This window comes from Rissa tridactyla, chromosome 6 (assembly GCF_028500815.1).
Source record: "Rissa tridactyla isolate bRisTri1 chromosome 6, bRisTri1.patW.cur.20221130, whole genome shotgun sequence".
NCBI lineage: Eukaryota > Metazoa > Chordata > Aves > Charadriiformes > Laridae > Rissa > Rissa tridactyla.
Genome location: NC_071471.1, coordinates 851,750 through 879,695, shown reverse-complemented (window position 1 = coordinate 879,695; position 27,946 = coordinate 851,750). Strand labels below are relative to the sequence as shown.

Sequence of the window (27,946 nt, the reverse complement as noted above, 5' to 3'; positions counted from 1 at the left end):
GGCTCCAGGCTGCAGCCCCACGGCAGCCCAGGCGCAAGGGACATGGGACGGGGGGGGTGGCAACAGCGGCACACGGGGCGTTATTTAGCAATGTTCTTTTATTTCCAGTTTTAAGGTGAAAAGATGCCTTTAAATCTTCAATTAAATACTCCATAAAGAAAAAAAAAAGCAAAAAAAAAAAAATTATTTACAAATTCACGTGACCAGTAATTGAATCCTTGTTTTAATAATTACACGTGCGGCTCGTCACATCCGGCGCTCTATAAATACAGGGGACGCGGATGGGGGGGCCGCCCCGTCGCTTGCCCAATTGTGGCCTTAAACGTTTGGGAGGAAGATGGGGGCTTTGGGGGGGAAGGAGGGAACTCAGCCTGGCCCAGAGAGAAGGGGTCACCCCCCCTCCTCCCCGGCACCCTCCCCAGGTGTCACAGCAGGAGCTGGGGGGAATGATTTATATTTAAAATAAAAAACCATATAGGGGGGTTCCAGGCAGTGGTGGAGGAATAGAGAGAGGACAGGGGAGGGGGAGAAATCACGCTCCTGTCCCCAAACCAAATTTAATAAGTTTATATATATATAATCTCTCTATATTTCAGCAAGAAGTGGAGAGGAGGAAGAGGAGGGGGGAGAGGAGGGGAGAGACACGTCCCCATCCCGTCCCCCCTCCCCATGACACGAGTCCGGGGGTGCTCTGCCCGGCTCCCAGAGACCCGCTGTGGCTGCGCTGGGCGGGGGGAGAGGGGCCCCGAGGGGACCCACCGCGACAGCCGCCTCCGTCAGCATCCGTTTATTATCATGGTGACAAACCAGTACAGGCCTCGCAAACAGAACCGGGACGGGGGGAGGAGGGAGAGGAGGAGAACTGGAAAGAGAGAGGGGGGCTGCAGGGGGGGCACAGCGGGTCCCCTCGGCCCCAGCATCAGCAAGTCCAGGGGGGCCAGGGGTGGGAGGGGATGGAGTCGCTCCCCAGGGTGCCCCGCTCTCTCCCCGCCTTCCTCCTCCTCCTCCTCACGGCTGCTCAGTTGTTGTCCGACTCATCCTCGGCTTCCCGAAGCCAGGTGAAAAAGGCCGTCACCGATTTGAGAGCCACCCCTTTGCCCTGCTGCTCCGCCGGGTCCTTGCTGGACTCCCACTTGTAGAAAGCCTCCTCCTTGATGACGTCCTCGTCGTAAAGGGCGTCAAAGAACATCCGCAGCAGGTCTGGGGAGGGGACAAAGGGGGGCCCTGCCATTCCCCAGCCACCAGCCACCCTGCCAGGGTGGGGGACGCGCCTGCCACCCCTCCCGCCAGCCCACCCGTCCCCGCGACACTCACTGGGAGGCTGGTCCAACTTCACCACCAAGGCTTGCAGGGCGTAGAGCGCCTGGAGCTCCTTCTGCTCGTCCCGCAGGTACTTCTGGAGCAGCTTGGCTTGGTTGCGGATGACCAGGGCGTCCACGCGGTAGGGGTTCTCAACTGCGGGAGACGGGGTGTGAGAGGGGGCCAGCGTGGGCAGCGGGAACCCCCCCACCTCACCCCGGTACTCACAAACGATGGCTGAGTGGCACACAGACGTCATCAGGGCCCTGATAAACGTGTTGGACGAGACCTGCTGCTCGCTCAGGTTAGCCTGGAGGAGGGAGGGTAGAGGGGCTGTGAGGTGGGGAGGGAGCCAGGAGGGAGCCCCCCCAGAGCCGCTGCGCCCACACCCTCACCTCGATCCAGTCGTATATTCTTTGGTTGTTGGGGTTCTCCTTCAGCAGTTTGTCTATTTGCTTGCACAGTTCCTCCGAGGTCAGCTCCTTGCGGCTCGGCGTGTCCGAGCTGTCCCCCATCGTGTACTCCAGTTTCTGGGGGAGCGGGCAGGGACAGGCCGTTAAGGGCAGCACAGGGGATGCTCCCGGCAGCAGGAGCCCCCAGGCTCCCCCCACGGCCCGTCTCTGCCACTCACCACCCCTGAGCTCCCACCTGCTCTGTGACAAATTTATTGACATCCTGGTCCTCGGGCAGGAATTCCTTCCAGCTCAGGCCTCCGTCCCGCCACAGCTTGCCCGCGGTCTTCTGGCTCTGCAGGACAGACAGATGGCATCAGCACCCCACGCCCTCCATCTCCAGGGAGGGGGACACTGAGGCTTGGCCATGCCACCCCCCTGAGTCAGACACGGCAAGGGATGCCCCCTGCCATGCCCTCTGGTGGCAGAGCGGTTCAATCCCCGCATGCCAACCTCCCCCCGCCCCCGAGTAGGCCACCAGTCCCCAGGGCAGTGGCCAGCAGCTACACGAGCCCCACACACTTACCATGCCCTTGCACAACAAGCCCAGCACCTCGACCAGCAGCGTAGTGGCCTTCCCAATGGGCACCAGGGGCTTCGTTATCTCCCTGCAGGGCACCAGAGACCTGGTTGAGCTACTGCCCCCAGGAGACCCCCCCTGGGACCCCCGTGGAGGGGCACAGCCCTCACCTGAACAGCTCCTCCATGGGGATGCCTTCCTCTTGCAGCATGGGGGTGATGAGCTCAGCCAGGTACAGCCAGATGTGCGGGATGTCGATCTCCATGTCTTCTGCGACCTCCAGGATCTCCCGCAGCCTGCAGGGCAGAGGGGGGGCCGTTGGGATCCAGCAGCCCCTGTGCCCCCGGCTGGGAGGGACCTCGGGAGGTCTCAGTGATGAGCCCTGCTCAAGGCAGGGCCGAATTCAAAGCCAAGCAAATACCAGCTTGCGGCCAGGCTGCCCCGGCCCCTCACCCTTTGTAGTACTGCTCCTTGGAGAGCGTGCCCGCCTTCACCAGCTGGCACAGCAGGACGCCCATGTGCTCGCGGGAGATGGTGCTCCTCTCCAGCGTGGACTCGATGCCATTCTGCACAAAGATGTAGAGCGAGGAGGGGCTGCCCAGCTCCTGCACGCACTGCAGGGCCTCCTGCGGGGGAAAAAGGGGGGTCAGTGCTGCCCCACGGCGAGCCCTGGCTTCCCCCTTCCTCATCTAGGCACCGCGGGCACCCTGCCCAACAGTCCTACCGCCCAGGGGAGCGGATGGCACGTTACAGGGCCCACACGATGCCTGGCATCCCCCCTGCTCCCACCTTCATGTCATTGATGTGCAAGTATTCCTCTATGATCGCCTTGGATTTCTTCTCCAGCTCCTCTTCTGACAGCGCGGGCTTGGGGGATGCTGCAGGAGGTGCTGGCTCTTGCTTAACTGCGAGGAGAGAGCAAGGATCAGGCAGAGCCCCAGGCTGCAGCCAGACCCCCAGGACACTGCTCCTCCCCAGCTCACCGGTCTCCCGGCTCCTGTCCCGTTCCTCCGTCATGCTAGCAGCCTTGCGCACGGCCTCGGGGCCGCCCTGCTTCTCCCGTTCTCGGCTCCTGTCCTCCGTCTCTTTGCTGAAGCTCCTCTTGGTGAGGGCAGACCTGTTCCTGTCTGCCCGCTCCCCCCGGTCGGGACGCTCCAGGCGGTCGCTGCCCTTCTCCGAACGCGACTCCCGGTCCCCTCTGTCCCCAGCCTTCTCTGACCTGTCGCGGCTGGAGCTGCTCCTGGTGGGAGGAGGACAGACACAGCGTGAAGAGCCAGTTGCCACCCTCCCTACCCCCAGACTGCAGAGCTTTGTGAGGCAAAGCTGTCCCACTCCATTCCCAGCCCTTTCCAGGGCCTCTTCTAGCACCTGACCACCCTCAGGGGAAAACGCTTTTCTGTTTCTCCCGTTACAACTCATGCCCTTTGCCTTTGACACAGCTTTGCAGAGCCCGGCGCCATCCTGCCCACACCTTCCCCCTGCCGCAGACCATGGTGAGATCCCCCTTTGTTTTCCTCTCTCCTGAAAAAACCCCACTCCAACTCTCCTCAGGGACCTCGTGCTCCAGCCTCCACAGGACTCCCTCCAGCCCATCAATGCCTCTCTGGTCCCGAGACCCCCAGACCAGACCCAGCACCCAGGTGTGGTCCCCCAAGTGCCAAACAGCAGGGAGGAAGCCCAGGGCGGGATCAGCCTTCTTTGCCACAAGGACTCACCCCTGACCCCAACAAGCCCCCATCTTGCCACAAGGAATTATTCCAGCCCAGATGCCACACATTCACCTATGTATTGAGTGACCACCACCCCATTTGGGGGGTTCCTCCCTGGGCTGCAGACCAACATGCCAAGGCCGGGCTGGCCCCTCACCTCTGCACCACGCGCCGGGACTCTGAGCTCTCGGCAGGGGTCGACTGCTGGAGCGCTGAGAAGCGGTTCAAGGTGCTCGTGGCTGGTCGCCCTGAATCAGATGCTGGGCGTGAAAAGAGGGGAATCTCAGAGTTCAGCACCTCCCCGGCACAGGAACCACCAGGGGAAGGATCCCCCCTCCCACAGCACCCAGCCAGCCCCACGCTGCCCACCTGAATCTGCAGGCTTCGCACCAGACCCTCCGCTGCTGCCTTTGCCCCAGCTCAGCCGCCCGCCTGGCGCAAAGAGCTGGTTGTTGGAGTCGATGGATCCAGGCTGCAGGGGGAGAGACAGAGTCAGCTCTGAACCCCACAGCAAGGCGGGATCCGGGCCAGACAGCCGGCTCGGCTGCCCACAGTGCACCCCCGGCCTCACCTTGGTGATCTTCGTTAGCCGGCTGGTGTCAATGGGTCGGTTGCCCTTGCTGATGGGCACTGTGTTCCAGCCATCGTCTGCCACCAGGCTTCCACGCCCACCTGGGACAAGGGGGACAGATGTAAGGCACAGCCTGGCCTCGCACGGTACCCCAGCAGGAGCAACCCACCCCCCCAGCAGCCTCTGGTGCCCCCGAGCCCAGGCACTCACCGCTGGAGGATGGCCCAGGGGGTCCTCTCCTCTTGTCCTTCGACATGAGCTGCTGCACTTTGATATGTTCCCGATGCTCCTCCATCTCTGCTTCCTTGTGGATCTGGTCGATGGTTTTGGGGCCTTGGTCTCCTCGCCGCGGCACCCAGCTATTCTGCAGAGGGCAGGGAAGGAGGGAGGAGGGCACTGAGCTGGCTGGAGGATGCAGGCAGACATTCCCCCTTCCCAGCCATCCCACACTCAAAGCCGCAGGCTGCTCTCCTGCCTCAGCCATCGCAGCTCCCCATGTGCTGTGGCAGCTTTTGGCACAAAAAGGCTCAGTTTCTGGAGCCCCCCTGCATTAAACGGCTGCCGGTTACTGTGTGCCCACTACTGCTACCATGCTGACCAAGGGCTGCGGGCTAGCATGGTGTCTCTGGGGCTGGCCACAACTTACACACCCACCCCTCCCCTCCCGGGGACACATGGACTGCTGGCACTTGGAGGACGCAAGCCAGCAGGTCCACGGGACCAAGCAGGGGACAGAGGACAGTCCCCAGGCAATGGCAGGCCACGCGCCTTACCCGTCTGAGATCAATCACATCCTGAAGCATGAAACGGATTCGGGATGATGTCTTCTTCTCTTTGATGATCTTCTCCATCTGATTAAAGTACTGGTCCATCCTGGGCTATAGAGGGACAGAGTCATGGTCACATCCCTCCCAAAGGCAAGGGCAGGGCAGAGCAGGGGAGGGCAAGGAGTACCTTGGCCTTCTCAAAGTCCAAGTCCTTGCCAATGGTGGTAAGCAGGCGGCAAAGGCACTCAAGAGACTCCTCATCGTGGTTTTTGAGCAGCTTCACCACGCAGTCGTGCATGATGGCCTCCGTCAACATCTTCAGTTTGAAGAGCTCTCCAATGAACTTGATGTTGCCTAGGGATCGCCGGCGGGCCTTGTCCCGCGCCTCCTCCAGCTCGTCCTTCATGCGCGCCTTCTCCTCGGGCTGCAGGGAGGGCACAGCAGGGCAGCTCAGAGCCCAGGGCCACCCCGAGGACACCCGTGCCAGCCCTCAGCCACAGCCTCCCAGCCCAACTCACAGCACTGGCATCGTCCATCTCCTTCTGCCGCTTCTCAAAGATCTCGTCATCGTCCTTGTCCTTCTCAAACTCCTTCTGGCAGCGGTTGAGCAGCAGCTTGCGGAAGTTCACAGTCACCGTGGGCTTGTCTGTTGTGGGCACTTTGAGCTGCAGGGAGAGGTACAACCCAGGCAAGGAGCATGAGTCACATATTCCCCAAAAGCTGGCCAGCTAATGCCCAGGCACTGCTCAAACCAGGGAAAAGCCACCCCATACCCTTGTGATGCCCTGCTAAGACTCTGGACTTGGTCCTCCATCCACGCGCCCCAGTTTCCCCACCCCACGTTGAAGGGTCTGGACCCTGCCAAGCTCAACTGAGGCCCCCAAACAAAGCCCTGCCAGCTCGGCAGGAGAGCCCCCCAGCTCATGCTCACCCCCATAAGGCAACGGCACATGTTAGCATAGGCAACAGAGAAGTTTGGCTCCGAGATGGCCTTCTCGAAGACGAGGTCAATGACACCCTTGAGCCGCTCCTCCGTGTCGATGGATAACTCCATCACTTGCTTCATCAGCTGCTGGAACATCTGGGGCGTCAGCTTGTTGAGGATGCTGCGGACACGGCGGAGCAGTTCCTGCGAGGACAACAGGATCAGCGAGAGCCAGGCATGTCCCCCCGCCAGCCCTCCCATCGCCCGTCTGCCCCAACTCCCACCTGCGTCTTGATGTTCTCAGGATCCTCCTCCTCAGAGGCACGCTTGCTGCTGGGTTTCCAGGCCTTCTCGGCCTTGTTCAGCTTGACATCCTCATTGAGGGACACAGTGGCAATGATTTTTCGTGGCTCCTTCCTCTGGCTCTGCTGGGAGCGGCGGGGACCCAACCCTGAGGGCTGACATGGGGAGAAGAAACTCAGCTCTTTGCCCTGGGACCAACGGGGCCGGCTGCCAGCTTGTCCCCATCCGCCCGCTCAGATCCTCAGTTCCATCATGGACATCAGTGGCCCAGACACAGCGGCTCGAAGGCTTGATCATCACGGAAAGGCGGAGGGGGACGGCGCAGGTGAAGCGAGGAGACACTCACCAGGCCCCGGTTGCCCATGACGGGCCGGCCGAGATTGGCGAAGGAGGGGGTGAAGTCAGGGCTGCAGTTCATGCCGCTGAGGCGGATGGGGTCGAGCGCCCGCAGCGGGGTCTTGTTGGCCTGCGAAGGTACACACGGCTGAGGATGCCCGGGGGCAGAGGAGCGGGACGGATCCATCCCCCAGCCTCAGCGCCGGGACAAGGAACTGGAAAGAAGGCCCCACAGGTGCCCCCCCACCCCAACTCCAGGCTCAAGGCTCGTTGCAGATGCTGCAACAGGACCCCGAGCACAGCAGGCAAGTCCCTGCCCTGCCTTGACAAGGCACAAAGAGGAGCCGGACCCCCACCCGGGCACCACCCACATACCCCCAATTCCCAGGGCCGCACCGACCTTGTCCAGCACCACATCCGTGATCTGGGGCAGCCCCTCGGGTTTCTGCATGCTGGCAAAGATGAACTGGAAGCCCAGCAGGAACTCCCTGTCGTATCGCTTCTTCTCCTCGGGGTTCAGTGGTTTCCATTGCTCTGCAGTGGGGGGCAAGAGGGAGACCCTGATGTAGCCTGTCCTGTACCCTCCCCCCCGAGCTGTGGCAGGTCCGGGCCCACCCGGGGACCAGCGAGGTGGGATACAGAGAACCACAGAGCTGCCCCAGCCTAGTACGGCACAAGCACAATGCTGCTTGCTTAGGCAGAAAGCCTCAAGCCACCAGCTCCCTGCCTCCTGCTAGGACCCTCCTGCTGGGGCTTCTGTCACCCACCTTGTGCCAGGCTTGGGAACAAGATGGGAGGAGAGCGTGAGGTTTAAGACAGCTGGACTGTGCCACCCCGACCATCCCCAAGGCTGGGCCGAGAGGTGGTGGCTCCCAGCAGAGACCTGGGCCAAGGCAGAGCTCACCTTCCTTGTAGCGGTACTTCTGGTCGGCAGCCTTGCCCTTCTCCGGGGCCAGCTTGTCCTCCTTCTCCTCCCACGTCTCCTCCGACTCTTCCTGTGGACGGGCGGGGGCCACGTCCTCCGCTTCGCGGGCAGGGGTGGACGCAGGGGGCTTGTTCTCCACCTCCGAGGCACTGTCACTGATCTGAGACTGCATTGGGAGGAACGGGGACAGCAGTCACCCCACGAGCCTGGTCCTGCCCCCTCCACCCCACACCCCGGCGTCCGCCCCCCCTCAGATCCTCATTACCATCACGGAGCTTCAGTGGCCCAGACACGATGGCACAAAGCAAAGTTCATCACAGAAGGAGGCAGGACACAGGGTGACGCCCGGACACTGCTGGGACACTCACCTCTTTAAAGGCATCCAGCAAATCGCCTACTGCCTCCTTCTTGTTCAGCTCCTTCATCTTTCGCTTCTTCTTTGGCACCGACATGGCGACTGGGAGGAGAGGCAGGGAGGTGAAGGACAGAGACCCTCCCAGTCCCCTGCTACCCTGACACCAACTCCAGTGTCACCAGTGAGGCCCCAGTTAACACCAGACGAGCTTCAGGACGGGGCCGCGGGGAGCCATGGGGCATGGTCCTGCCACCCCAGCACAGCCCTGTCCCCAAACACGCCGTGTGCCCACCCAGGCACCTGCAGCCCTGTGGATCCTACACACAGCCCATTAAGCACGCCACTCCCTGAGTGTGCACCCCAGAACGCACCCCACAGACACACCTCACACCTCTCCCCATCCAGCCGCTGCACCACGATTCACCAACGTGCCTCTCCGAAGCACCCCATTCACACCCCTTCCCTAGCGCAGCCTCAGGGGACCCCTGCAGACACCCACACCCCTCTGCAGAGCAGCCCTGACGAGGACACCCCCATACACACCTGTCTCCGTACGCCCCCCACCCCGGCACCCTTATGCACCACCCCACACAGAAGTGGTCCCAAGAAGCAGGTCGCCCTCCTACAGCCCCCTTGCACCCCTGCAGAGGGTGCTCCGCATGGACATGTCCTGTGTGCCCATCTCCCCCACCCTCCCTCAGTATCCCTACGGAACCACACACTCCTGCCCAGGGTGCTTAAAAAACAACAAAAAAACCACACATCTTCACCCCAGCACATCCCCAGGGCACCTCACGTCCCTGGGCACCCCTCTGTACTGGCATACCCCTGCGCAAGGTGCCCCACATCTCCCCTCCTGCCACCCCTCCTCCCGCTGCACCCCCCGGTGCCCCCGCACAGCTGGGGACAGCCCTCAGATACAGCCCCGATACACCACCCGACACCCCCGAAATAAGGCATTGCATCAAACGCACTTTCCTCGGGGCACCCCATTCCCCAGGGCACCCACACAGACACCCCCTCTACACCCAGCCCATGCTCCTGCATACGGATGCGCTCCCCAGACATCTCCCCTGACCTTGCCACCCACAGGCGCCTTGTCCCCCCCAGCACCCCAAACTCACACACCCCAGGTGACCTAACCCCATGCCCCTCTCCGATACCTTCCCTGTACCCCAAGCCTAGCCCCACACCCGGGTGACCCCCCCCACAGCCCCCCACGCCCCAGCCCAGCATCCCCAACCTTGCGCGGTCGCCTCCAAGGTCTGCGAAGGGGCAGGGGTCGGGCTCGAGCTCCGCTCCTGGGCCTCACCGGGGCCTTCGCTCTCCTCCTCCTCCTCCTCCGCCGGGGGGGAGGCAGGGGTGCCAGGCTGGGCTGGCTCCTCAGGCTCCGAGATGGGGCTGATGTCCGACTCGGGCTGCTCCTCGCTCGGCTCCGCTTTGACAGTGCCTTCCACCCCATTGGGCAGGGGCAGCTCTTCAGGCTGGGCGATGGGGGAGTCCAGGGCGGGCGCGGGCACGGGCACTGGCGCAGGCACCGACACCGGCTGGCACACGGGCACCTCAGGGACCGGCTCGGACACCTCCTCTAGGACACCGTTGGCCTCAGTGGCGGGCTCAGCCGTGGGCTCGGGGCAGGGCTCTTCCCGGGGTGGCGGGGGGCTGGGGGAGGCGGGTTTGGCGGGCGCTTCGGGGGCCTGCTGTACGACGGGCGGCGGCGACGGTGCGGCTGGCACCGGGGGCACGGCTGGCATCAGGGGAACAACGGGCACCGGCGGTACCTCGGGGGGCACAGGCGCCTGCGGGGTGGGCTCCGCGAGGGGAATGGCAACCTCCTCTTCCGCGGCCACTGTGTCCATGTCGGGCGCGGGCACAAGGGGCTCCACAGGCCCTGGCACTGTAGTGATGGCGCTAAACGTCTTGTGTGGGTCGGGCGGCGCCTCGCCCAGCTCCGCTTTAGTGTCCGCGTCCACGGGGGGCTCCATTGGCACCAGCGTCATGGCCGAGAGCACCACGGGCTCCACCTCGGGGATGAGGGGAGGGGGAGGCGACGGGGACGCAGACTTGCTGGGCTCCAGGGAGACGGGCTTGCTCACCACCAGCGCGGGCTTCGGGCGATCATCTGCAAGAGAGGAGGCGTTAAAAGGGGGGGGGGCTCTCTGATCCTCCGGCTCACCCCGCTTCCCCCCCCCGCCCCGATCCCTCCATCTACAGGATGGATAGGGACAGATGTGCCAACCCACATCACAAACAAGTGACAGGGACGATGGGGGGTCCTCCAGTGCCCAGGGGACAGCTGGGTGAGCAGACAGCCCCCACAAACTCTCCTGGACACACCATGGGGACACCAGTGTGGAACGCGTTTGACCCACAATCCCCAGGGGAACTGAGGAACGGCCAGGCTGGCACCTCACATCCCACAGTGCCATCAAGGAGCCCAGCAGCAGCCATGCTGGCTGGCACAGCCACCCTCAGCACGGGCACTTACCTGGCCGGACAATAACTGCTACATGGGGGGTCTCTCCATTGGCCTGGGGCTCCAAACCGCTTCCAGCCTGGGGGGGACAAAGAGGGAGATCAGCAGGGCCCCATGCACACCGCGCTGCCCCCGTTGGGGAGTGCCCTTACCTGCGGAGGGGTGGGGGTGGATGAGGTCCTTGCTCCGGACATGATTTCTTCAGTGATGTCTTTGCCACCTTGGTTGGGGTCTCGTATCCGGATCTGTCCGGGGGTGAGGGCAGAAAGGGGGAAGCTGTCAGTGGGGTGGAGGACACAGCACAGGGGCCACCCCCCTTCCCTGGGCCCGACACCCCCGGGACACCCACTTCTCCAAGGGGAGAGGCTCATTCAGCGCTGTGCCCACCCTGGCCACGCACAGCCTGGGGGCCGGTGGGTGACACCTCCCATCCCCACGGGGCACAGTACCCCACAGACACCGTCTTGTCATGATGCCCGGCGGGCAGGGACAGCACGGGGCAGGGCGAGCCTCACAAGCCATCGAGCCAGGCAGCTGGAGCCAGCGCCATGTCCCCAGGCCAGTGCCCATCTTGAGGGGTCGGAGGATCCCAAGGCACCACGGCGCTGGCACAGGGGCTGCAGGGACGCCCCCCTGCCTCGGGGACAGCACAGGGGACCAGCCTCGGCACACAAATGCCCTGGCGGCAAGCTCTGTGCCACCCCGCACACCTGCAGCATTGCTGGCCCCGAGCTGTTGTGGGTGCAGGAGCCACAGGGCACCCTACTGGGGGGGGAAACGGGGGACACGCGTGGGTCCAGGACGCCGGTGGGGACACGGTGCAGCCAGGGGTCTTGTTCACCCACCCCCAAACCTGACCCGCTCCCAGGGCAGCAAGAGCAGAGCCCAAGGGGCACCAAGGCCCTTCTGCCGAGGACATGCCAGCACCCCCTCCCTGGCAGCACCCCCGGCGCGGGGCCATGCCGGCAGCCGCCCGGCTCCCCGCTATAAATAGGCCCCATTGGAGGCCTCCGAGCACCGGCATCTCCGGGAGCAGACAGCAGTTGGCAGCCGCGGCACCCCCACCCCCCCGGGAGCCGTGACTCAGCACAACGCCGCCCGCCGGGACGGCCAAGGTCGCCAGCACCCGCCGCGCACCCCGCTCCCCTCGCTCGGCCCCCCCAGCCCGGGGGGGCACAGCCCCGCGCCGCCCCCTTCCATTGCCCTGCACCACGTCCCGTCCCACGCCCCGGGGCTGGCACCCACCCCCTCCTGCCTGTGAGCCCCCCCCCGCGGCCGGCGGCGGGCGGCTCCTTACCGTCTTGCGCTCTCGTTTTGGGGGGATCGGCGGCTGCTGGCTCACAATGACCTGGGCGGTGGGGACCCCCGCCGGGAACTGCTGCACCCCCTGCGCCGGGTAATAAGCACCCGCTGGAGGAGAGGAGAGAGCGTCAGACCGGCCAAACCATCCTGGGGACCCCCTGGTCCCCCAAACACAGGGGTTTGTCAGGAGCCTGGGGAGCTCGTGGCCGCTCTGCGGCGAACCCCCATCGCATCTGTCCCGGATCGTCCCAACCCGCCCGACAGGCCTGACCGAATTCCTTCCCCGTGAAGCAGAGCGTCCCCGCGCCGCCCCCACGCCCAGCCGGGCCCCGCGGGCGCCCGCCGTGCCCACCGGCCCCACGCCACTGACGGCCATGCCGGCTACGGGTGTCCCGGCTCCACAGGCGTCCCAGCACGGCCACCTTCCTGCCAGCACCCTTATCTCCCCGGGGCCGGCACCAGCCCAAGGGCGGCACCAGGCAGCCCCATCCGCACCCTCCATTCACACCCAGGCCGAGGGGCTGGGGTGCCCCACACAGCCCCAGCCCAGGGGAGGGAGCCACAGCGGGGGCTGGAAGCAGGGCTGGACCCCAGCCAGGGCTGGCACAGCCCCCAAGCGGCACACTGCTCCTCCCCGGGCACCCGCGAGCATCACCCCCAGGGCAGCGCAACAGGGATGTGGGCACAGGGGCAACGGGCATGGCCGGACCCCTGCCCCTCCAGCTCCAGCGCCTTCCCGGCTGTGCTGAGCCTGGAACCCGCCCACGGTGCTCTGGTGACCGCCCTGTCCCAGAGCCAGGGGACCCCTCCTCTGCCGAGGGGGTACAGGTGCACTGGACAGGCCTCGCACCCCAGGACAGGCCAGGTGTGGGGTGGAGAAGGGAGACCCCGAGCTGCCCCCCCCCAGGACCAGAAGGGCTGTCCCATCTCGCCCGCCGAGGGGCACACGCCATGCCAGGCCACCCACCCAGTCCTTTGGGCAAGGGGCACGCTGCTGTCAGCACCACTGGGAACCGTGTCAGCCCCAAAGCGGAGCCAGGGGGCAAAGCCATCCCCAGACACCACGGGGACACCCAGGGGATGCCCCAGTGCCAGGCACGAAGGGGCGGCCATGCCCTGTCCCAAGCGCGGAAGCCAGCCACTGCCAGGGGCGACCTCCATCTGCTGAGGGGCCAGCCAGGCCCCGGGACAAGAGGGAGGGCAGACGGGCACGTACCTGGCTCAGGAGAAGCCCATCTCCGCCCCGGTTACGCTTTGCTGCCGCGCTGGGGCCGGGACAGAGGCCTCGGCTCACATTTCTGTGTCTGCCGGGCCTCCCGGGACCGACCAAGCCTAAATATAGTCACAGCCCGGGTGGCCACATGCAAGTGGGGGAGAGAAGGGGGGGCTGCCACCACCGCCGCTCCCCAGCGCCGAGAGAGGGCAGGCATGGAGCGGCCCCGGCACGCCGGGCTCGGCTCCCCGGGGAGCTGGGAGCTAGGGGGGGTGTCAGCAAGCACTAAACCGCTCGGCAGCGAGTGAGGGGGAGCAGGGGATAAAGTCTGCCCCGGCCCTCTGCCAGGAGAGTTAAACATTAAATGGTCCCGATTTGGAAAAGGGCGGGGGTGGATGGACCGGTGGGACATGATGCGCAGCCCTCAGTGCTGCTGGGAGACAGGCAACACCCCCTGCACCCCAAAACAGCCAGTCATGGAGTCGCAGAGACGGCAAAGTGAGCTGGCAGAGGGGTCTGTGCTCGGCTCCTGAGCACAGGGGGGTCGGGGGTGTTGCAGGGAGGCCAGAGTCAGGAAAGAAAAAAAATGGGGGGAGTGCTGGGGCTGGAGGAGCAGAGACACCCCCTGGTCTGTACCGTAAGTCCCGAACTCTGTGGGGCTGGCTCCAGGGTAAAAACCAGGGGCACTGGGCTGGACCGGGTACTGTTGGGTCGGGACGACGTACGTGGAGCGACCCTGAAATGGGGGAGAAGAAGAAAGGTCAGCTACCTCCACTTCAGGGCACAGACGTCCCCCCCAAACCACTGACATCCCCCCAAACCTGACTGCGGACCAGCTGGGCGCCAGGGCAGGGAGCAGGACACAGGCAAAACGGGCCCCGTGGTCCTCGGTGGGCTGCTGGGGAGGGGACCAGTGCTGCCTGACGCCTCTCTATAGAGCCAGGCAACACCCTGCTCGGATCAGTGGGTGCTCCAAGAGCCTGGGGAACCCCTCCCACCCCCCCAAAACAGTCCTGGGCTCCAGCCCCAGGCAACACTCCCCACCAGTGCCCACCCCAGCCCCCTCCCGCGGAGCCCGGGGCACGGCCCTCACCTGTCCGGGAATGTAATATGCTCCTTGGGAAGGTGTGTAGGATATCTGGGAGGGTATCATCATCACCTGGGAAGCGGCAGGATACACATGGGCAGGGGGGCCAGGCCGGGCCGTCGTGTTACTCTGCACGCGGGACGCGTTGGCGGGAGGCTGCGCCCTGTTCTGGTAGAAATGCTTGGGGAGAGACGGGGCACGGCGTCAGGCCGGAGCACCAGCACCCCCATCCGGCACCCCCGCACCCAGGGCGGGACTCTCCCTCCCACCCCACTCTGAGGGGAGCAGCCTGGCAGCACGCATCATCCCAAAAAGTCAGTTTGGGCATGGCGAGAGGGGAGACACCCACCCCCCAACTCTGCGGGGATGCAGCCCCCCCCGCCTCACCCGAGCTGACCCCCCCCAGCATCGTCCTGTCCCCACGCACCTGCGGGGCCGCCTGGGTCCACCCGACCCAGCTCATGCCCGGCACAGCCCCCTCCCAGCCCAAGCGGGGCCGGTAGCTCCAGCGCCCGGAGCCGGCCACAGCCGCACGCAGCTCGGCGGCGGCGGGTCCCGACGTGCTCCACACTGGTTCCCGGCACTCGCACTGAATGCTGGGACCTGTAGTCCTGCCATGGCCGAGCCGCGCTGGAGCTGGATAGCCCAGGGCATGCAGAGACTGATATTTCTTCCCCAGCCCGTGCCCTTCATCCCAACCCGGCTCTTTGCCGGGCAAGAGCATCCCCAGGGGCAGCAGCTCGAGCCCAGCAGCAAGTGGGCAAGGAAGGGTCCGCGCTCGCACCCCACCCTGGGGCAAGGAGAAAGCATTACCTGAAGAGACCTGAATCCTCCCTGTTAGCAAGGGCACGCGTACGAAGGGAAAAGGGGAAAGAGAGAGAGAGGAGTTACCCGCATTGGGACAGGGCTTGGATGCAGGGCGGCTGGCAGAGGAGGGGACAGGAGGCTGGGGAGCTCTTTGCCCAGTGCCCACATCCCAAATCCACCAGGGTCCCCTGTAGAGACCCGCCGAGGGGCAGGGAAAGGTTTGAGGGACTCCCAGCCAGCACAGCCAAGGACGTCACCAGATCTGTCCCCAGCAGCTCCTCACAAGAGGGCTGATGGAGGCCCAGAGCCCTGTACAGCACCACAGGGCCTTGGGAGACACCCACAAAGTGGGGAGGAAGAGGAAGAGGAGGATGAGGAAGGGCACGGGCAGAAGCAGCAGCCTGGGCCAGGGTTAGCACAGGCACAGCCACATGCTGCAGGCTTCATGCAAGGAGGAAATCGTGGAGACACTGCAGGGGAAACCCCCCCAAAGTGGAGCGGGTGTCCCCAGCTCCCCCCAGACCAGCCCGTCCCCCAGCTCTGGGGTCCCAGGTGCTCCCCGGCCCTTTCACACCAAGGGTGGGTGCTCCTGTGCAGTGTCGGGACAGGGTGCTCGGCATGCGGGGAGGGGGAAGCGGGTTAGTACCTGCTGGTGAATAGCCCGAGGCCCTGCTGGAAACTGAGAGAGGAGGAGAGGGAGGTTTGGGGCAGGGGAGGAAGGAGAGAAGAGCAGTCACTTGGTGGGTATCCCTGGCCGGAGGCGTCTGATCCCCCACCCCAGGGCCGGGAGGTCCCCGGTCGTGGTCCGGATGGCAGGCATGCTCCCTGCGGGGCACCTCGCACCCCTGGGCACCGTGGCAGTGGGTGCCAGGAGGCAGAAATCTGCTGGATCCCCTCCGTTGCCCCCTCCAACCCAGGGCACAGCCCTTACCTGGCGCGGCTGAGAAGGCGTATTCATTTGTGAGGTCGGTGCCGGGTTAAAAACCACAGGTGCCGTCTGACCGGGTGGGAACGTCGGCTGGGGGGAGGCAGGGAGGGAAGGAGATGGCACCGCCGCCCCCGGCACAAACTGGGGAAGGGGGCAAAGCTGGGTCCCCCCCACCCCGAAGGGCCCGGTTACCTGCGGCAGTCCGGGAGAAGGGGCAGGGTGCGGGGCTGTCGGGGCTCCTCCTGTGGGCTGTGGAGCTTTGTTCATTTCATGGGGTTGTGCATAAGGATCCCCTCGCTATCTGCGGGGACAGGGACAGCGGGTGTAAGACGGAGGCGGGCAGCACCCCGGGAGCACCTGTCTCCCTTCCACGTCAACCCCAATAAGAGGGCATCTCCAGCCCCTCAGCGTAAAGCCAGACACCCGCCGGATGGCGTCACGCCAGGGCACAGACCCCCAGCCACTCCTCCTGGGGCACTGCCAGGACACCCAAAGCCTCCCATTGTGCCCCAAACCCAGCCATGCCCACCGTCAGGACTGACCCCTCCCCACGGTGAGCCCCACACCGGTGCCTGTGACCTGCTGACAGCACCCAGGCCACCACCGGCTCCGGGGGGCTGGGTGGGCCAGCGGCACCCCGGCGTCAGCCGTGCCCAGCTCCACCCCGGCTGACCTACTAAGCGCTTCCCCCGGCTGGCCAAACCTGTTCCTGCCGGTGCTGCCGGGTCCCCGGCGCACGCCGCAAACGCCTACCGGGGAGGGCAGGGAGCAGCTCCCGCGTCCCCTCGCGCCACCGACGCTCCCGCCCGGTGCCCTGCCCAGGGGGGACCACGCAGCCCCCCCGCCACCACCGGCACCCGGGCACCCTCCAGCTGTCCCGGGAGGGACTTGGCAGCCGGTGCTGCGCTCCCCGCCCCAGTGCAAAGGCCGCCGGGGAAGGAAGGAGAGGCGGTGCCCCCCCACCCCGCACCCCAGGGGGGTCCCCGCACCCGGTGAGGGACACCCGCGGTGCCCCCGGGAACCCACATCCCACCACCCCCGGGCCACACCGGCACCCCCAGGGTGCCCTGACACCCACCCCCCCCCCCGGGCTGTAGCCTGGCACGGGGGAGGGTCCCACAGACCCACCACGGCGGTCACACACAGCCACAACCCCAGTGGGGACGGGTCCTGCTGGGGGCTCGGAGGTGAGGGGTCTGGGCTGCACCCCCCGGTGCCCCCCCCCGGCCTCCTGCTCACCCAGCACTGACGGCCCGGCCTGACCAGCCCCGGGGCACGGGCCCTGGGCCACCTTAGCTCAGCCTTGGCACCGGTCACCCCAAAAAAGAGGGGCTAGGGGGTGTCACACGGGGGACGGGGACGCCGGGGGACAGCCGCGGTGCGGGCAGAGCCGGCCCCCCCCGCCGGTACGACCAGGAGCGAGCAGGATACTCACCCCCCCGCGGGAAAAACCTGGGCCGGCTGAGCGGGCCTGCAGAGACCGTTCATCCGACTGACTGCGAGAGGAGGAGGGGAGAGAGATCAGCCGGGCCCCGCGGGGGAGGGGGGCCGCACGGTACCGCGCTGACCCCCCCCGACCCCCAGTGCCCGCGGCCGGGCACGTCCCGTCCCGGGGGGGCAAGAAGGGGAACCTCCGCTACCCCCCCCCGCTCCCCACGCCGGGAGAGGCCGCGGCCTGCACTGGGCCCGCGGGCGGGGCGGGGGTCCTGGGGCAGCCAGGCCGCGGCCGAGCTGGGCACCGGCGGGCAGGGCCGGGCCGCCGCGGGGGGGGACACACAATGCGGGGGGGCCGGGGCAGGCCGCGGCGCCGGGCCGGGAGTAGCCGTCCCCGTCAGGCCCGAGCCCGGCCTCGCCCGCGGGCGGCGACGGGCGGCTCGGTGCCGGGGCGGCAGGCAGGCTCGAGGCGCCGGCACCATCTTGGCGGCAGGAGGCCGGGGCGCGGCGCGGGGCCCGGTGCGGCATCCGGCGGCCCCGCTCCCCCCCCGCGGCGGCGGCGGCCTCTGCCAAGGACACGTGTCACTGCCGGCCGCCGCCATGGCCCGCCACCGCACCGGCACCGGCGGGCGCGGCGGGGCGGGGGCGGCGGGGCACGCACCACGTGCGGCGGCGGCGGCGGCGGGCCTAGGCGGGCGCGGCGGCGGGAGCACGTGCGCGGCAGCGGCGGGACGCACCGGCCGGCACGTGGGGGCGGAGCGGCGCCGCGCGGGACCCCCGGGACGGCGGGGCCGGGCCGGGCCGGGCCGGGCCGGGCGGGAGCGGGGCCGGGGAGGGAAGGGAGGGGGCGGCCGGCGGCGGGGCGGCGCCCACGTGGTGGCGGTGGCGGCGGGGCCCGGCGGCGCGAGGCCCGGGAGGGCGGCGCGAGGCCCGGTACCGGTACCCCCTCCCCCCCCCCCCTCCCCCGCCCGCCCCCCCCCCCCCCCGCGGCGCGCGCCCGCCCCGCCCCCGCCCGTTACCTTCAGTCTCCTTCAGCGCGCGCGGCCCGACGCAGCCGCAGCGCAGCGCAGCACGACCATTTCCGGAGCCGCGCCGCGCGCAGGGGCGGGGCCGGGCGCCGCGCGGGGGAGGGGCGCGCGGGGACGGGGAAGGCGGGGGGGGGTTGGGGGAGCCGGGGCGGGGCGCCGGCCGCGCGCGCGCGCCTGAAGCCGCTGCGGGCGCCGCCCGCCCGCCTCACGTGACGGCGGCGCCGCGGGACCCCGTCGGCAGCCGCCGCCGCCGTCACGTGGCGGGGGAAGGGGTCTCGCGCTCGCCCCGCCCTCCGCAGGGGCGGAGCCGGGAACGCCCCCGGGCCACGCCCCCCGGCCACGGCCCTGCCCCGCCCACCCACCGGGAGCCGCACCGGCACCCACCCGGGACCTGGAACCACACAAAACCGGCACCGGCACCCCCCCAACACCCACCCGGGACAGGGACCCATCCGGGACCAGCACCGGCACCCACCCACCCGGGACCGGCGCCCACCCAGCACCAGCCCCCTTTGGCGTCTGTGTCCACCCGGGACCGTCGCCCCTCCAGCGCCCGCAGCACCCACCCAGGCCCCACCCTGCACCTTGCACGCACGGGGGACAGCGGACACGGGCCCTTGCCCCCACCCCTCAAGGTCCAGGGCTGACCGCCAGCAGAGCCCCCAGGCACCCGAGACCCTCCAGCAGAGCAGCCCCGGCTCCATGTTCACCCCCCGCTTCCCGGGGTCCCCGCTGTGCCCGGCCGCCCAGGCAGGAGGGACGCTGGAGGGGGCACAAGGAGGGGAGGGCAGCATTGGAGTCTCCATATAGTTTATTTCCACAACTCCCAGTAACAAAAACAAACTAGATTTCCCACACCACCACCCCCCCCCCCCCCCCCAACCCAAAACACCTACCCACCCCCCAGCCCCAGCCCCCCCCCTCGCTCAAACGTCGTAGTTGGGGTTCTTGCGTAGGATGACGAATCCCTCCAGGATGGGCGTCACGGGCACGTGCTCCTCCGTGGCCAGCTCTGCCCGCTCGCCGTGGGCCAGCAGCACCGGCGTGGTGTGAGTCTGGAAGCCGGTGATGGTTTTGGGCTTGCCCGCCTGGCCCACCACATCCACAGCCTGCGAGAGAGGAGCCAGGTAAGAGCCACGGAGACACAGGGACAGGCAGGGACACCCCCTCCCTGGCTCTGGCTGCCCCTTACCTGTCCCACCCGGACCGAGACGGGCAGAGGTCGCAGCTCCTCGTCGAAGGTGACCAGCATGCGGGGCTGCATGGCAGCCACGAGCCCATAGAGAACGTAGTGGGACTTGCCCAGGATAACTGGAGGGAGACAGAAGGAAGGGGGCTGAGGGGTGCCCACCCCGCGGGGCAGAGGGGTGCCGGGGAGGGGGCTGAGCCCACTCACTGTTGCGCACGTCCAGGAAGGACACGAGGACGGTCAGCAGCCCAGCCACGGCCACCTGGCTCATGAGCTGGCGATCGCTGTGGTAGGGGCACAGGGTGAGCGTCCCCTTGCCCAAGTGGGTCAGACCCTGGTGGGGCAGAGAAAGCGTGTAAGAAAGTGGTGGGGTAACGCCCGGGACCCCAGGCAGGAGGGTGAGACCCCCGGGACACTGCTGCCCTCCCACACCACAGCAGGGACCCCAACCCGCCCCTTCCCTGCCACGAGTGGGGAGTGCAGGATCATCACCTGGGCCAACCGCACCATGAAGAGGTTGTTGGGGTCCTTGGCGTGGTACTGGGCGAGCTGCCGCAGCATGGCAGCCAGCCGGGCGTTGTTGGTGCCTGGAGAAGAGGGGGTGGAGGCAGAGAGTGGGGTACAGGGCTTGGGTCCCCCACCTTCCCCCTGCCCGAGCCCCAGACGGGCCTGCCCCCAGGCTTACCGCTGCCCACCATGCCCATGGCAAAGATGGAGTTGTAGGAGACCTCGGGGTCAGCGTCGTGGGAGAACTTGCTGAGGGTGTCGAGGATGTTGAGCCGGGGGTTGGAGACCGAGATGAGCGCGAGGGCCAGGGGCACGGCACGGCGGAGGGTGGGCTCCCCGTACCGCAGCTGCACGTGGGGGAGGTGGGTGTTAGACCCAGCGCCAGGTCTACAGAGGCGTGAGGGAAGACCCAGCCTCTATTCCTGGGTCCCTTCCCGGCTCTGTGCTGTCCCCCCGGTGTCACTCACCAGGTGGCCAAAGGTGCGCAGGGCCATCTCGGCGCCGATCTCCTCGCCCATGGCGATGAGCGCGATCCCCAACACCGCTACACCCTGCGGGGACACAGGCACTGATGCCAGGCAGGGAGCACCCAGCCTGAAACCCAACTTCTCACAGCCCCTGCGCCCACCCCAAGCCCAGGGGGACGGTGAGAGCAGTGGATGCTGCTGGGCGCTGCTTTCCTCCAGTCCTGATCCCGCAAGTGGCTTAAGGACCACCCCAAAACCAGCTCCTGCACCTGCGACACGGGTCCCAGCCCGCATTTCCCCACCTGGTGAGCCCCCATGTCAGCTGAGCTCTCTTTCTTCTCCTTCTCTTTCTTGTCCTTTTTGTCCTTGTCCTCCTCTTTCTCCTTGGAGTCGAAGTGCTCGCTGCAGATGTGCAGGAGCTGTTGCACCTTCAGGACGTTCCCCGAGCCTGGGGGGAGAGCGCGGAGGGCCAGGGTCAGCAGGAGGAGGGCCCAGGACCTGCTCCTGCCTCCTCAGCCCAACTCACCCGCATAAGCACAGATGTCCACCAGTGTGTTGGCGAAGCTGCGGAAGGGCTCCGACACCACCTCCAGTGCCGCCAAGATGGCCTCGATCGCCTCTCCCTTCCCTGCCGGGGAAGGGACAGTAGTTAGAGCACAGCAGCCCAGGGATGCTCCCACCTCGTCCCCCGTCCTGTGAGCTGCTGGTGCTGCCCGGCCGTACCCAGGTGGTTCAAGCCCAGGCCGAGCGGCAGCCACCGGGCGTATGTGTCCTTCAGCTCCGTCTCCGATTTCTCCATGATGGTCTGGAGGATGGTTGAGGTGACGTCCCCGTTGCAGGAGCCCACCGATATCATCCCGCAGGCCAGGGCGGTCACACCAGCCACCTGGTCAAAGAGGGAAGGAGACATGCTGCCCGTGGGGACAGGACACAGCGCGCTAGCCCATGGCTGGCCCCCGAACAGCGTTGTGCTCTTCTGGCACAGCACAACGTCCTGCAGGGACATGCAGCCCGGCTCCCGGAGCCCACACGGGCCACAGGATAGACCCTGTACCCTCCGGAGCTGCTGGGAACAGGGTGGGGAAGCAGGAACTCGCCTCACTCCCTACCTCCATGCTGGACTTGGAGTCTCCCATCACAGGTAGCAGCAAAGTCAGAACGTCCTCGCGGTTGGAGCCCGCATACGCCAGCCCCAGCCTGTGGAGAGCCCAGGAGCGTGAGGGGGGAGCACGAGGGGGGAGCCCCACCACCCTGCCCAGCACGGGGGGGCTGGGGCCAGGCCCTTACCCAAAAATGGCTCCGATCCTCATGGTGTTGCTGTTGTGGAGGACATAGTCAGACAGGAGGGCCAGCGCAGGGTCACACTCGTTCCTCACCCCCGAGTTGACAATGCCACAGGCCAGGAGGGCGCCCGACTGCAAGGCAGAGGCACTGTCACACGCCAGCCACCAACACAAAGCTCCCTGCCAGCCAGTGACTAGTGTCACCCCACACATCACGCCGGCTCCCCGGCATGGGCAAGTTGGTGCCAAGCGAGCAAGACCACTCTGGATCCAGCTGAGCAGCCCAAAGCTGGTAGCTCCGTGACACGGGAACGCCAAAGGTGCCCCAGGCAGTCCCCGAGAGTCCCCCGCCTCGCTGCGAGCCACTCAGAAACATGGGACATGGGGCATCCGACCCTCTCCAGGCAGGAGCTGGGCCGCAGAGTGGACTAAGACTTAAGTTGCCGGACCAGCCCACCCCTGGCAGGGCTGGCCCCCGCAGCACAGAGCCCGTGCAGAGATCGGTGCCGCCCACCTTGATGTAATCCTCCGAGGAGTACAGGTACTTGTCGATCTGCGTGAGCCCCCCGTCCACGTCCCACAGCAGGATTGTGCCCAGCGAGGCTGCGGCACTCAGCATCCCTGCGGTGCCCGGGAAGAGGAGCCCACATCAGCCCTGCCCGGGGCGGCTGGTGGCCCAGGGCCCCACGGTGGCCCCGCAGCCCCCGCTTTCGGCGGGCGCCCAGAAGGGACAGGGCAGCAGCCCCAAGCCCAGGGACACCCCCAGCCCCTGCCTGGCCGCCTCCCTCACCGTGGTCCTTGTTCTTGTACAACCATTTATTGCCATCGTCCGTCAGCAGCTTGTCCTGTCCGAAGGCAGCGTTCACAAAGCCATTCACGAAGGAGGAAGCCAAATTCATCCGGGCTGAGTCCACTTGAGAACCGCTCCCCCCGAACCCTGGGAACGATGTTGGGGTGAGCCGGGCAGCAAGAGAAGCCCTGCCAGCCCTCCCCCACACAGCCGTCCCCGCGCCATGGGGGGACCAGGACCTGTCCCACCACCCGCAGGAAGGAAGGAGGAGCCCAAATCCACGGAGTTGGGTGTGCTCCACGCCAGGTCAGAGACCCGGGTGGGCCATCTGCCCGCCCCGGGGTAAGCAGCTGACCGTGCCGGCCCAGAGCTGCACTACAGCCCCAGGAGCTCCCCACGGGAGGGACCACAGAGATCACACCAAGAGCCCTTACGGTTATTTTCCAGGTGGGTTTTGTAAATGTCATCCGGCACTTTGGGCTCCATGATGTCCAGCTGCAGAGACAAGGGAGAAGGGGGTCAGCACAACCCAGGGCAGCTGCCCGACATGGGCAACCTCCCCAGGAGGTGCCTGGCCAAGCTCGTAGGGATGAAGGATCTCTTCGCTGCTCTTGCCACAGAGTCCGGCAGCCACAGCCAGAGGCAGCCCAGGGCTCTTTTCCCAGCTGGGACACTCACCTCTCTGGCCAAGGCCAGGAAGTTGCTGTTGAGCTGGACATTGGACATGATCTCGGTAAGGTCCTCGTACTCCTCCACATCCTCATTTAGCTCCAGGAAGACCCCGTGGCGACCCAGCATAAAGGCCATCTGCTTCTGGACAACTCTGTGTAGAAGGGAGGGGTTTCACAAGTGCCCAGAGAGCAGCCAGCCCCAGCACAAATACATAGTCATCAAAGAGCAGGGACACATAGCCCAGCCGGCTCTGCTCTAGAAGCACACAAGAGCAGCCCAGAGCTCACCCGCTCCCGTCCATCTTAATTTCAGGACAAGAGCCTCCGTCCAAACCCCCAGACACTCCTGGTGGGGGCAGAATCCAACCCAGCTCTGCCTGGACAGGGAGTTGTGCTCCACCACGACGGGCGAAGGCTCCCGAGGGTGGGGAACGCTTACACATCTTTGCAGGAGGTGAAGATGTCCTCCACCAGCTCCACGTCGTTGAGCATCAGAGCCAGCCGCAGGGCCTCGGGGTAGCGGCTGAACTTGCGGAAGATGCCCAGGGCACAGCGCAGGAGAGCTGAGTTCTCGGGCTCCGGGACGTAGCTTACGCAGCTTTGAGGAGGAGACAGACATGAAGGCGATGATCACAGCGGGCAACCCTGGCCCACCAGGGACCAGGCCCCTTCCAACACCTCATCCGGCCAAGGTCCCTCACCTGGTCAGGTAGAGGCACACTTTGGAGTAGGCGTTGTCATCGATGTACTTCTCCAGCATGTCCATCTGCTCGATCTCCATGAGCAGGTCACAGGCCTCGTGTTCTGCGTTGTGGGCCATGTTGTAGGGGACGATCTCTTTGACCAGGGTGAGGAGCGTGTCCCTCTGAGCTTTGTCAGCCTCATCAATCTCCTGCCACTCCTTGGCCACCTCCCCTGCCAGGTGCCTGCCGGGACAAAGAAACATCACCACCACGGAAACCAGCTTCACCCAGCCCCAAGGGCAGGGAGCGGCTGCTGCCGGGGCTGTGTGTTGTTCAAGGGGGCTCCACGTTCCTGCGAGAGCTCGCGGGGCACAAAACAGGGTTAAGAGCAGAGATTACAGAGGCCATGGCAGCAAGGAAGAGGTGGCACCTGTGCAGACGTGACAGGGGCAGCCAAGCACAAGCCCAGTGAGTCGGGACACCTCCCAGACCCACCAGAGTCCAAGGGAAATCCCCCAGAGCCCCTGGTCCCCCCCCCAGGCCCTGCTCCCACCCAGGCTTACCTGACGTATTCATGCCCCCAAGACGCCAGCTCCTCCTGGGAGCCCACCAGGCGGTACTTCAGACACTCGCGTTCCCCACTCATGGTCATGGCCAAAACAGAAATGATGTCTGCCGCAAAGCGCTGGGGAAAGAGAGCCAGGGGCTCAGATACACGTCGGGCATGGGGCAGCAGGGACACGACACCATCCCTGCACCCACATGGCATCGCAGGCGGCAAAGGCATGGCCCTGGCAAGTTATAGTCCACAGGGGCAAGCCACAGAGGCTGATGTGAGACCACAGGGTCCAGATGGCTCCATGATCACCGGCCCCAGCCCCATGGGACGGGACGGCAGGTCCAAGAGCCTTTACCTTGTTCTCTCCCGGAGCCATGTTCTCATAGATGTCCTTCAGCTTGCCGTAATGCGGCCGGAGGAACTTGAGGGGTTTAGGGACGGAGGTCATGGAGGTGGTGGAAGAGCGGATCTGCCTCCGCAGCTCCTCCAGGGCCGGGCGGTAGAGGGATGTATCCTTCTCCTGCAGCGGGAAGCTGCCCGTCAGGAAGCAAGAGGCTGGTTCCTGCACCACCACCACCCCCCCCCCCGCAATTTCCCCCCCGCCATATCCCCATCTCCGAGCAGAGGGAGGTAGAGGTCCCACGGGCACAGCTCCGACCGGCAGCAAGGCTGGGGGATGCACAATGAGGGGCTCCGCTCCCAGTGAACCCCCGCCACTGCGCAGGGGAACAGCCGTAACCGCGGGAGGGATGGATCCAAGTCCCGGCCAGGGCTCCCGGCTCTGGACACCCCCTCTCCTCGCCAGGGGGCCATGGCGCAGACTCACCCCCAGGCGCTCCACCAGCATCTCCAGCTCGTCCTGCAGCTGCTTGTCCTCCTCCGACTGCGAACGCGCGGGAGAGAGCGCAGTTAGGGGCGCCCGGCACAGACACCCCCAGCCACAGGGGGACACAGTGACAGGCCCCCCACCCCGTGGCACCATCCTGCCCCAGCACTACCGTAGGGGGGGTCAATGTTCCCATTACTGGGGATACCCCCCCCGAAGAGACCACCCCTTCCCAGGGGGCGAGAAGGGCCTCCCCCATTACCCTGCGCTGTGGGGAGACAGCCCCATGGAGAGGGACACGGGGCGGGGGGCACATCCACACGGGATAGCGGGGGGCACCCCCAGGGATGCCAGCCCCATGGGGTGGGGGGTAGCACCCGGGGGGGGTACCCGCGGGGACGCCAGCCCCCCCAGGGGCCATGGTGACCCCCAGCGCCAAGGCCGCCCCCGTGCCAGGAGAGGGGACCCCCCCCCCCCGCCCGTCCCCGCTGCCACACGCGCGCCCCGATTACGTCACGGCGTCACGGTTCCCCCCACCCCACTGCAGCGACGTCACACCCCGCAGCCCCCCCCGCCACCCCCCCCCCCCAGGGCAGGGACCCTTCCGCTGCGTCACGCGGGCGCCCCCAAGACGTCACGGCCCCCGCCGGAGGGAGCCCCTCGCCTCGGTGACGTCACGGCCCCCCCTCCGGAGGGAGCCCCGGCGACGCCGCAGGCCGCCCCCGTGACGCGCGATGACGTCCCGCCCCGCGGGTGACGCGGTGCCGGCCGGGCCGTGACTCAGCGGCGGCGCTCACCAGCTCCTGCTCCTTCTCGGGCCCCGCCGGCGGCTCCCGCCGGTCCCGGCCCCACACCGGCGAGGGCTTCTCGTCGCCGCCGGCCCCGGGGCCGCCCTGCACCCGGCTGTGCCCGCCGCCGCCGCCCGCCTCCATGGCCGCCCCGCCGCGCTCCGCCGCGCCGCGCCTGCGCCGCGCACGCCGACAACCGCCAATCGCCGCCCGCCGCCGTCGTGACGACACCCCCGCGCGACGGGGGGGCGGGGCGAGGGGCGAGGGGCGGGGGGCGGGGCGAAGGGCGGGGCGGCCCCACGTGTCGCCGCGCCGGGCACCGCCACCGGCACCGGGGGGGACACGGCACGGCACGGCCCAGACCAGGGCTCCGGCACCGCCGGGCAGCGCTGGCAGCCGGGACGCGGCCGGGGACTCGGAGCTCCGGCCCTCGGTCACGGGCACCGGCGCCAGCCGAGCCGGGCGGCGGGCCACCGACACCCGTGGGCGCCCTCGTGCCTTCCACCCGTGCTCACACACACCCACGCCGCCGCTCTGCGCCCCCGCGGCGCGGGCGGGGGCACGGCTGGGACCATCCCTGCCGGGCACCCTGGGGATCCCGGGCCGTGTGCGCTGGGGACCCCCCCCGGGCCGTGTGCGCTGGGACCCCCGGGCTGTGTGCACTGGGGACCCCCCCGGGCCGTGTGTGCTGGGACCCCCAGGCAGCACGTTGGCGCCAGATCTCTCCCCACCACCGTTTTTCAAGACACCGCCGCTGCACACCCCCGGCACTGTGCACCCTGCACCCCGGAGGGCAGGGGGGACCCTACCCGGGTACCCGCACCTGGACCCCACTCAGCAGCACCCTGGCAGCAGGCAGGTGACCTGCGGTGACAGCCGGGAGGGTGGCCTGCGGTGACAGCCCATCCCAGGCAGGTGACCTGCGGTGACAGCCTGTCCCGGGCAGGTGCTGGCGCAGGGTTGGGGTGTCGAGGCGGGTGTCAGGCTGCGCCACAGCTGCGACCTCCCCTCGCTCGCCATGGCGGTGGTGACTGGTGACTGTGGCTGTGGCCGTGTGCTCCTGCATGTCTGTGACTGTGTCATGCTGCGTGCGGTGACACAGGCCTGCGGTGACCTCAGGGTGCCAGGCTAGGGGTGTCAGTCAGGGTGGGGGTGTGCATCCACCTGGTGTGTGCCTGGTACTGGCGCAGGGCGTGTGGCTGTGCACCAGTATCACCCCGCTGCCGGTGCCGGTACCCAGTGCCGTGCAGTGCCCGTGCCGGTGTGCCTCCGCAGGTGCTGAAGCCTGGTGCCGGTACGAGTCTCAGCGTGACGGTGCCCGTTGCGGGTAACCGGGTGTAAAGCCGGGTGCTGCTCCCCGTACCAGTGCCGGTGTGTCTCCCTTGCTGGCAAGGGTGCCGATGCGGCTCCCCTTGAGGGTGCCGGTGCTGGTGCAGGTGCCGGTGCCTGTGCTGGTGCCGGTGCGGCTCCTTGTGCCGGTGTGGCTCCCCTTGCGGGCGCCGGTGCAGGTGCCGGTGCGGGTGCCCGTGCAGGTACTGGTGCCGGTGCGGGGCTCCTCCCGAGCGCAGGGCGGTCACCTTGGCGGCGGGGCCGGGCCGGGCGGAGCGGTGCGACCGGGCTGGGCACCGGTGCCCCGGCTCCAGCCACCCCCCGGGGCGCCGGCCCCCCGCCGCCTCCGCCCGGTGCCCGCGGGCCGCGCCCCGCCGCTACCAGCCCCCGCGGCTCCATCCCTCCGGCGCTGCCCCG

The 27,946-nt window shown here is 67.1% G+C and overlaps 2 protein-coding genes and 2 non-coding genes across 17 annotated transcripts; all 4 read right to left on the bottom strand.

Moving 5' to 3' along the window:
- Positions 1-80: 80 nt before the first annotated feature.
- On the bottom strand, positions 81-18,564 carry EIF4G1 (eukaryotic translation initiation factor 4 gamma 1). 14 transcript variants are annotated; one of them, XM_054206014.1, is made up of 35 exons: positions 18,429-18,564; positions 17,411-17,471; positions 16,168-16,276; positions 15,979-16,065; positions 15,694-15,726; positions 15,054-15,074; positions 14,247-14,420; positions 13,790-13,889; positions 11,936-12,048; positions 10,791-10,883; positions 10,651-10,717; positions 9,406-10,284; positions 8,176-8,264; positions 7,787-7,973; positions 7,283-7,416; positions 6,893-7,030; positions 6,528-6,701; positions 6,250-6,447; positions 5,837-5,983; positions 5,506-5,742; positions 5,325-5,429; positions 4,762-4,915; positions 4,552-4,652; positions 4,350-4,452; positions 4,138-4,240; positions 3,255-3,511; positions 3,061-3,176; positions 2,725-2,897; positions 2,442-2,567; positions 2,278-2,359; positions 1,948-2,046; positions 1,695-1,829; positions 1,528-1,609; positions 1,315-1,455; positions 81-1,200 (listed from the first exon to the last, which is right to left on the bottom strand). In XM_054206014.1, exons 3-35 carry the CDS (start codon positions 16,240-16,242, stop codon positions 1,019-1,021), a joined length of 4,905 nt encoding a protein of 1,634 aa, XP_054061989.1. In that variant the 5' UTR covers positions 16,243-16,276; positions 17,411-17,471; positions 18,429-18,564; the 3' UTR covers positions 81-1,018. The 14 variants fall into 14 exon arrangements, with proteins under 14 accessions (XP_054061989.1, XP_054061991.1, XP_054061992.1 ...); XM_054206016.1 differs by lacking the exon at positions 15,054-15,074; XM_054206017.1 differs by lacking the exon at positions 15,694-15,726.
- Positions 6,776-6,851, bottom strand: LOC128912203 (small nucleolar RNA SNORD66). Its single transcript, XR_008467527.1, has one exon. It is a non-coding gene; the product is annotated as a small nucleolar RNA SNORD66 (small nucleolar RNA).
- Positions 8,054-8,130, bottom strand: LOC128912202 (small nucleolar RNA SNORD66). Its single transcript, XR_008467526.1, has one exon. It is a non-coding gene; the product is annotated as a small nucleolar RNA SNORD66 (small nucleolar RNA).
- Positions 18,565-19,350: 786 nt separating the features above from the next.
- On the bottom strand, positions 19,351-26,363 carry PSMD2 (proteasome 26S subunit ubiquitin receptor, non-ATPase 2). Its single transcript, XM_054206788.1, has 21 exons — positions 26,210-26,363; positions 25,413-25,469; positions 24,942-25,106; positions 24,591-24,712; positions 24,046-24,270; positions 23,784-23,942; positions 23,352-23,496; positions 23,108-23,168; positions 22,674-22,820; positions 22,398-22,504; positions 21,888-22,015; positions 21,710-21,797; positions 21,324-21,486; positions 21,127-21,228; positions 20,903-21,048; positions 20,601-20,684; positions 20,312-20,480; positions 20,119-20,213; positions 19,834-19,960; positions 19,630-19,748; positions 19,351-19,546 (listed from the first exon to the last, which is right to left on the bottom strand). The coding sequence occupies exons 1-21, from the start codon at positions 26,342-26,344 to the stop codon at positions 19,364-19,366; spliced, it is 2,727 nt and encodes a 908-aa protein (XP_054062763.1). The 5' UTR covers positions 26,345-26,363; the 3' UTR covers positions 19,351-19,363.
- Positions 26,364-27,946: the final 1,583 nt, after the last annotated feature.

Bases quoted from the DNA above. Each gene is read 5' to 3' on its own strand.
- EIF4G1 (XM_054206014.1), bottom strand. From the start codon at position 16,242: ATGAACAAAGCTCCACAGCCCACAGGAGGAGCCCCGACAGCCCCGCAC. The intron at 4,916-5,324 runs GTAAGGCGCGTG...TGCCCTCTGCAG, and splicing joins ATGTGATTGATCTCAGACGG to AATAGCTGGGTGCCGCGGCG. The intron at 4,653-4,761 runs GTGAGTGCCTGG...CCCTTGTCCCAG, and splicing joins CCCTGGGCCATCCTCCAGCG to GTGGGCGTGGAAGCCTGGTG.
- PSMD2 (XM_054206788.1), bottom strand. From the start codon at position 26,344: ATGGAGGCGGGCGGCGGCGGCGGGCACAGCCGGGTGCAGGGCGGCCCC. The intron at 22,821-23,107 runs GTAAGGGCTCTT...CATCGTTCCCAG, and splicing joins AACCCACCTGGAAAATAACC to GGTTCGGGGGGAGCGGTTCT. The intron at 22,505-22,673 runs GTGAGGGAGGCG...CGGGCACCGCAG, and splicing joins GTACAAGAACAAGGACCACG to GGATGCTGAGTGCCGCAGCC.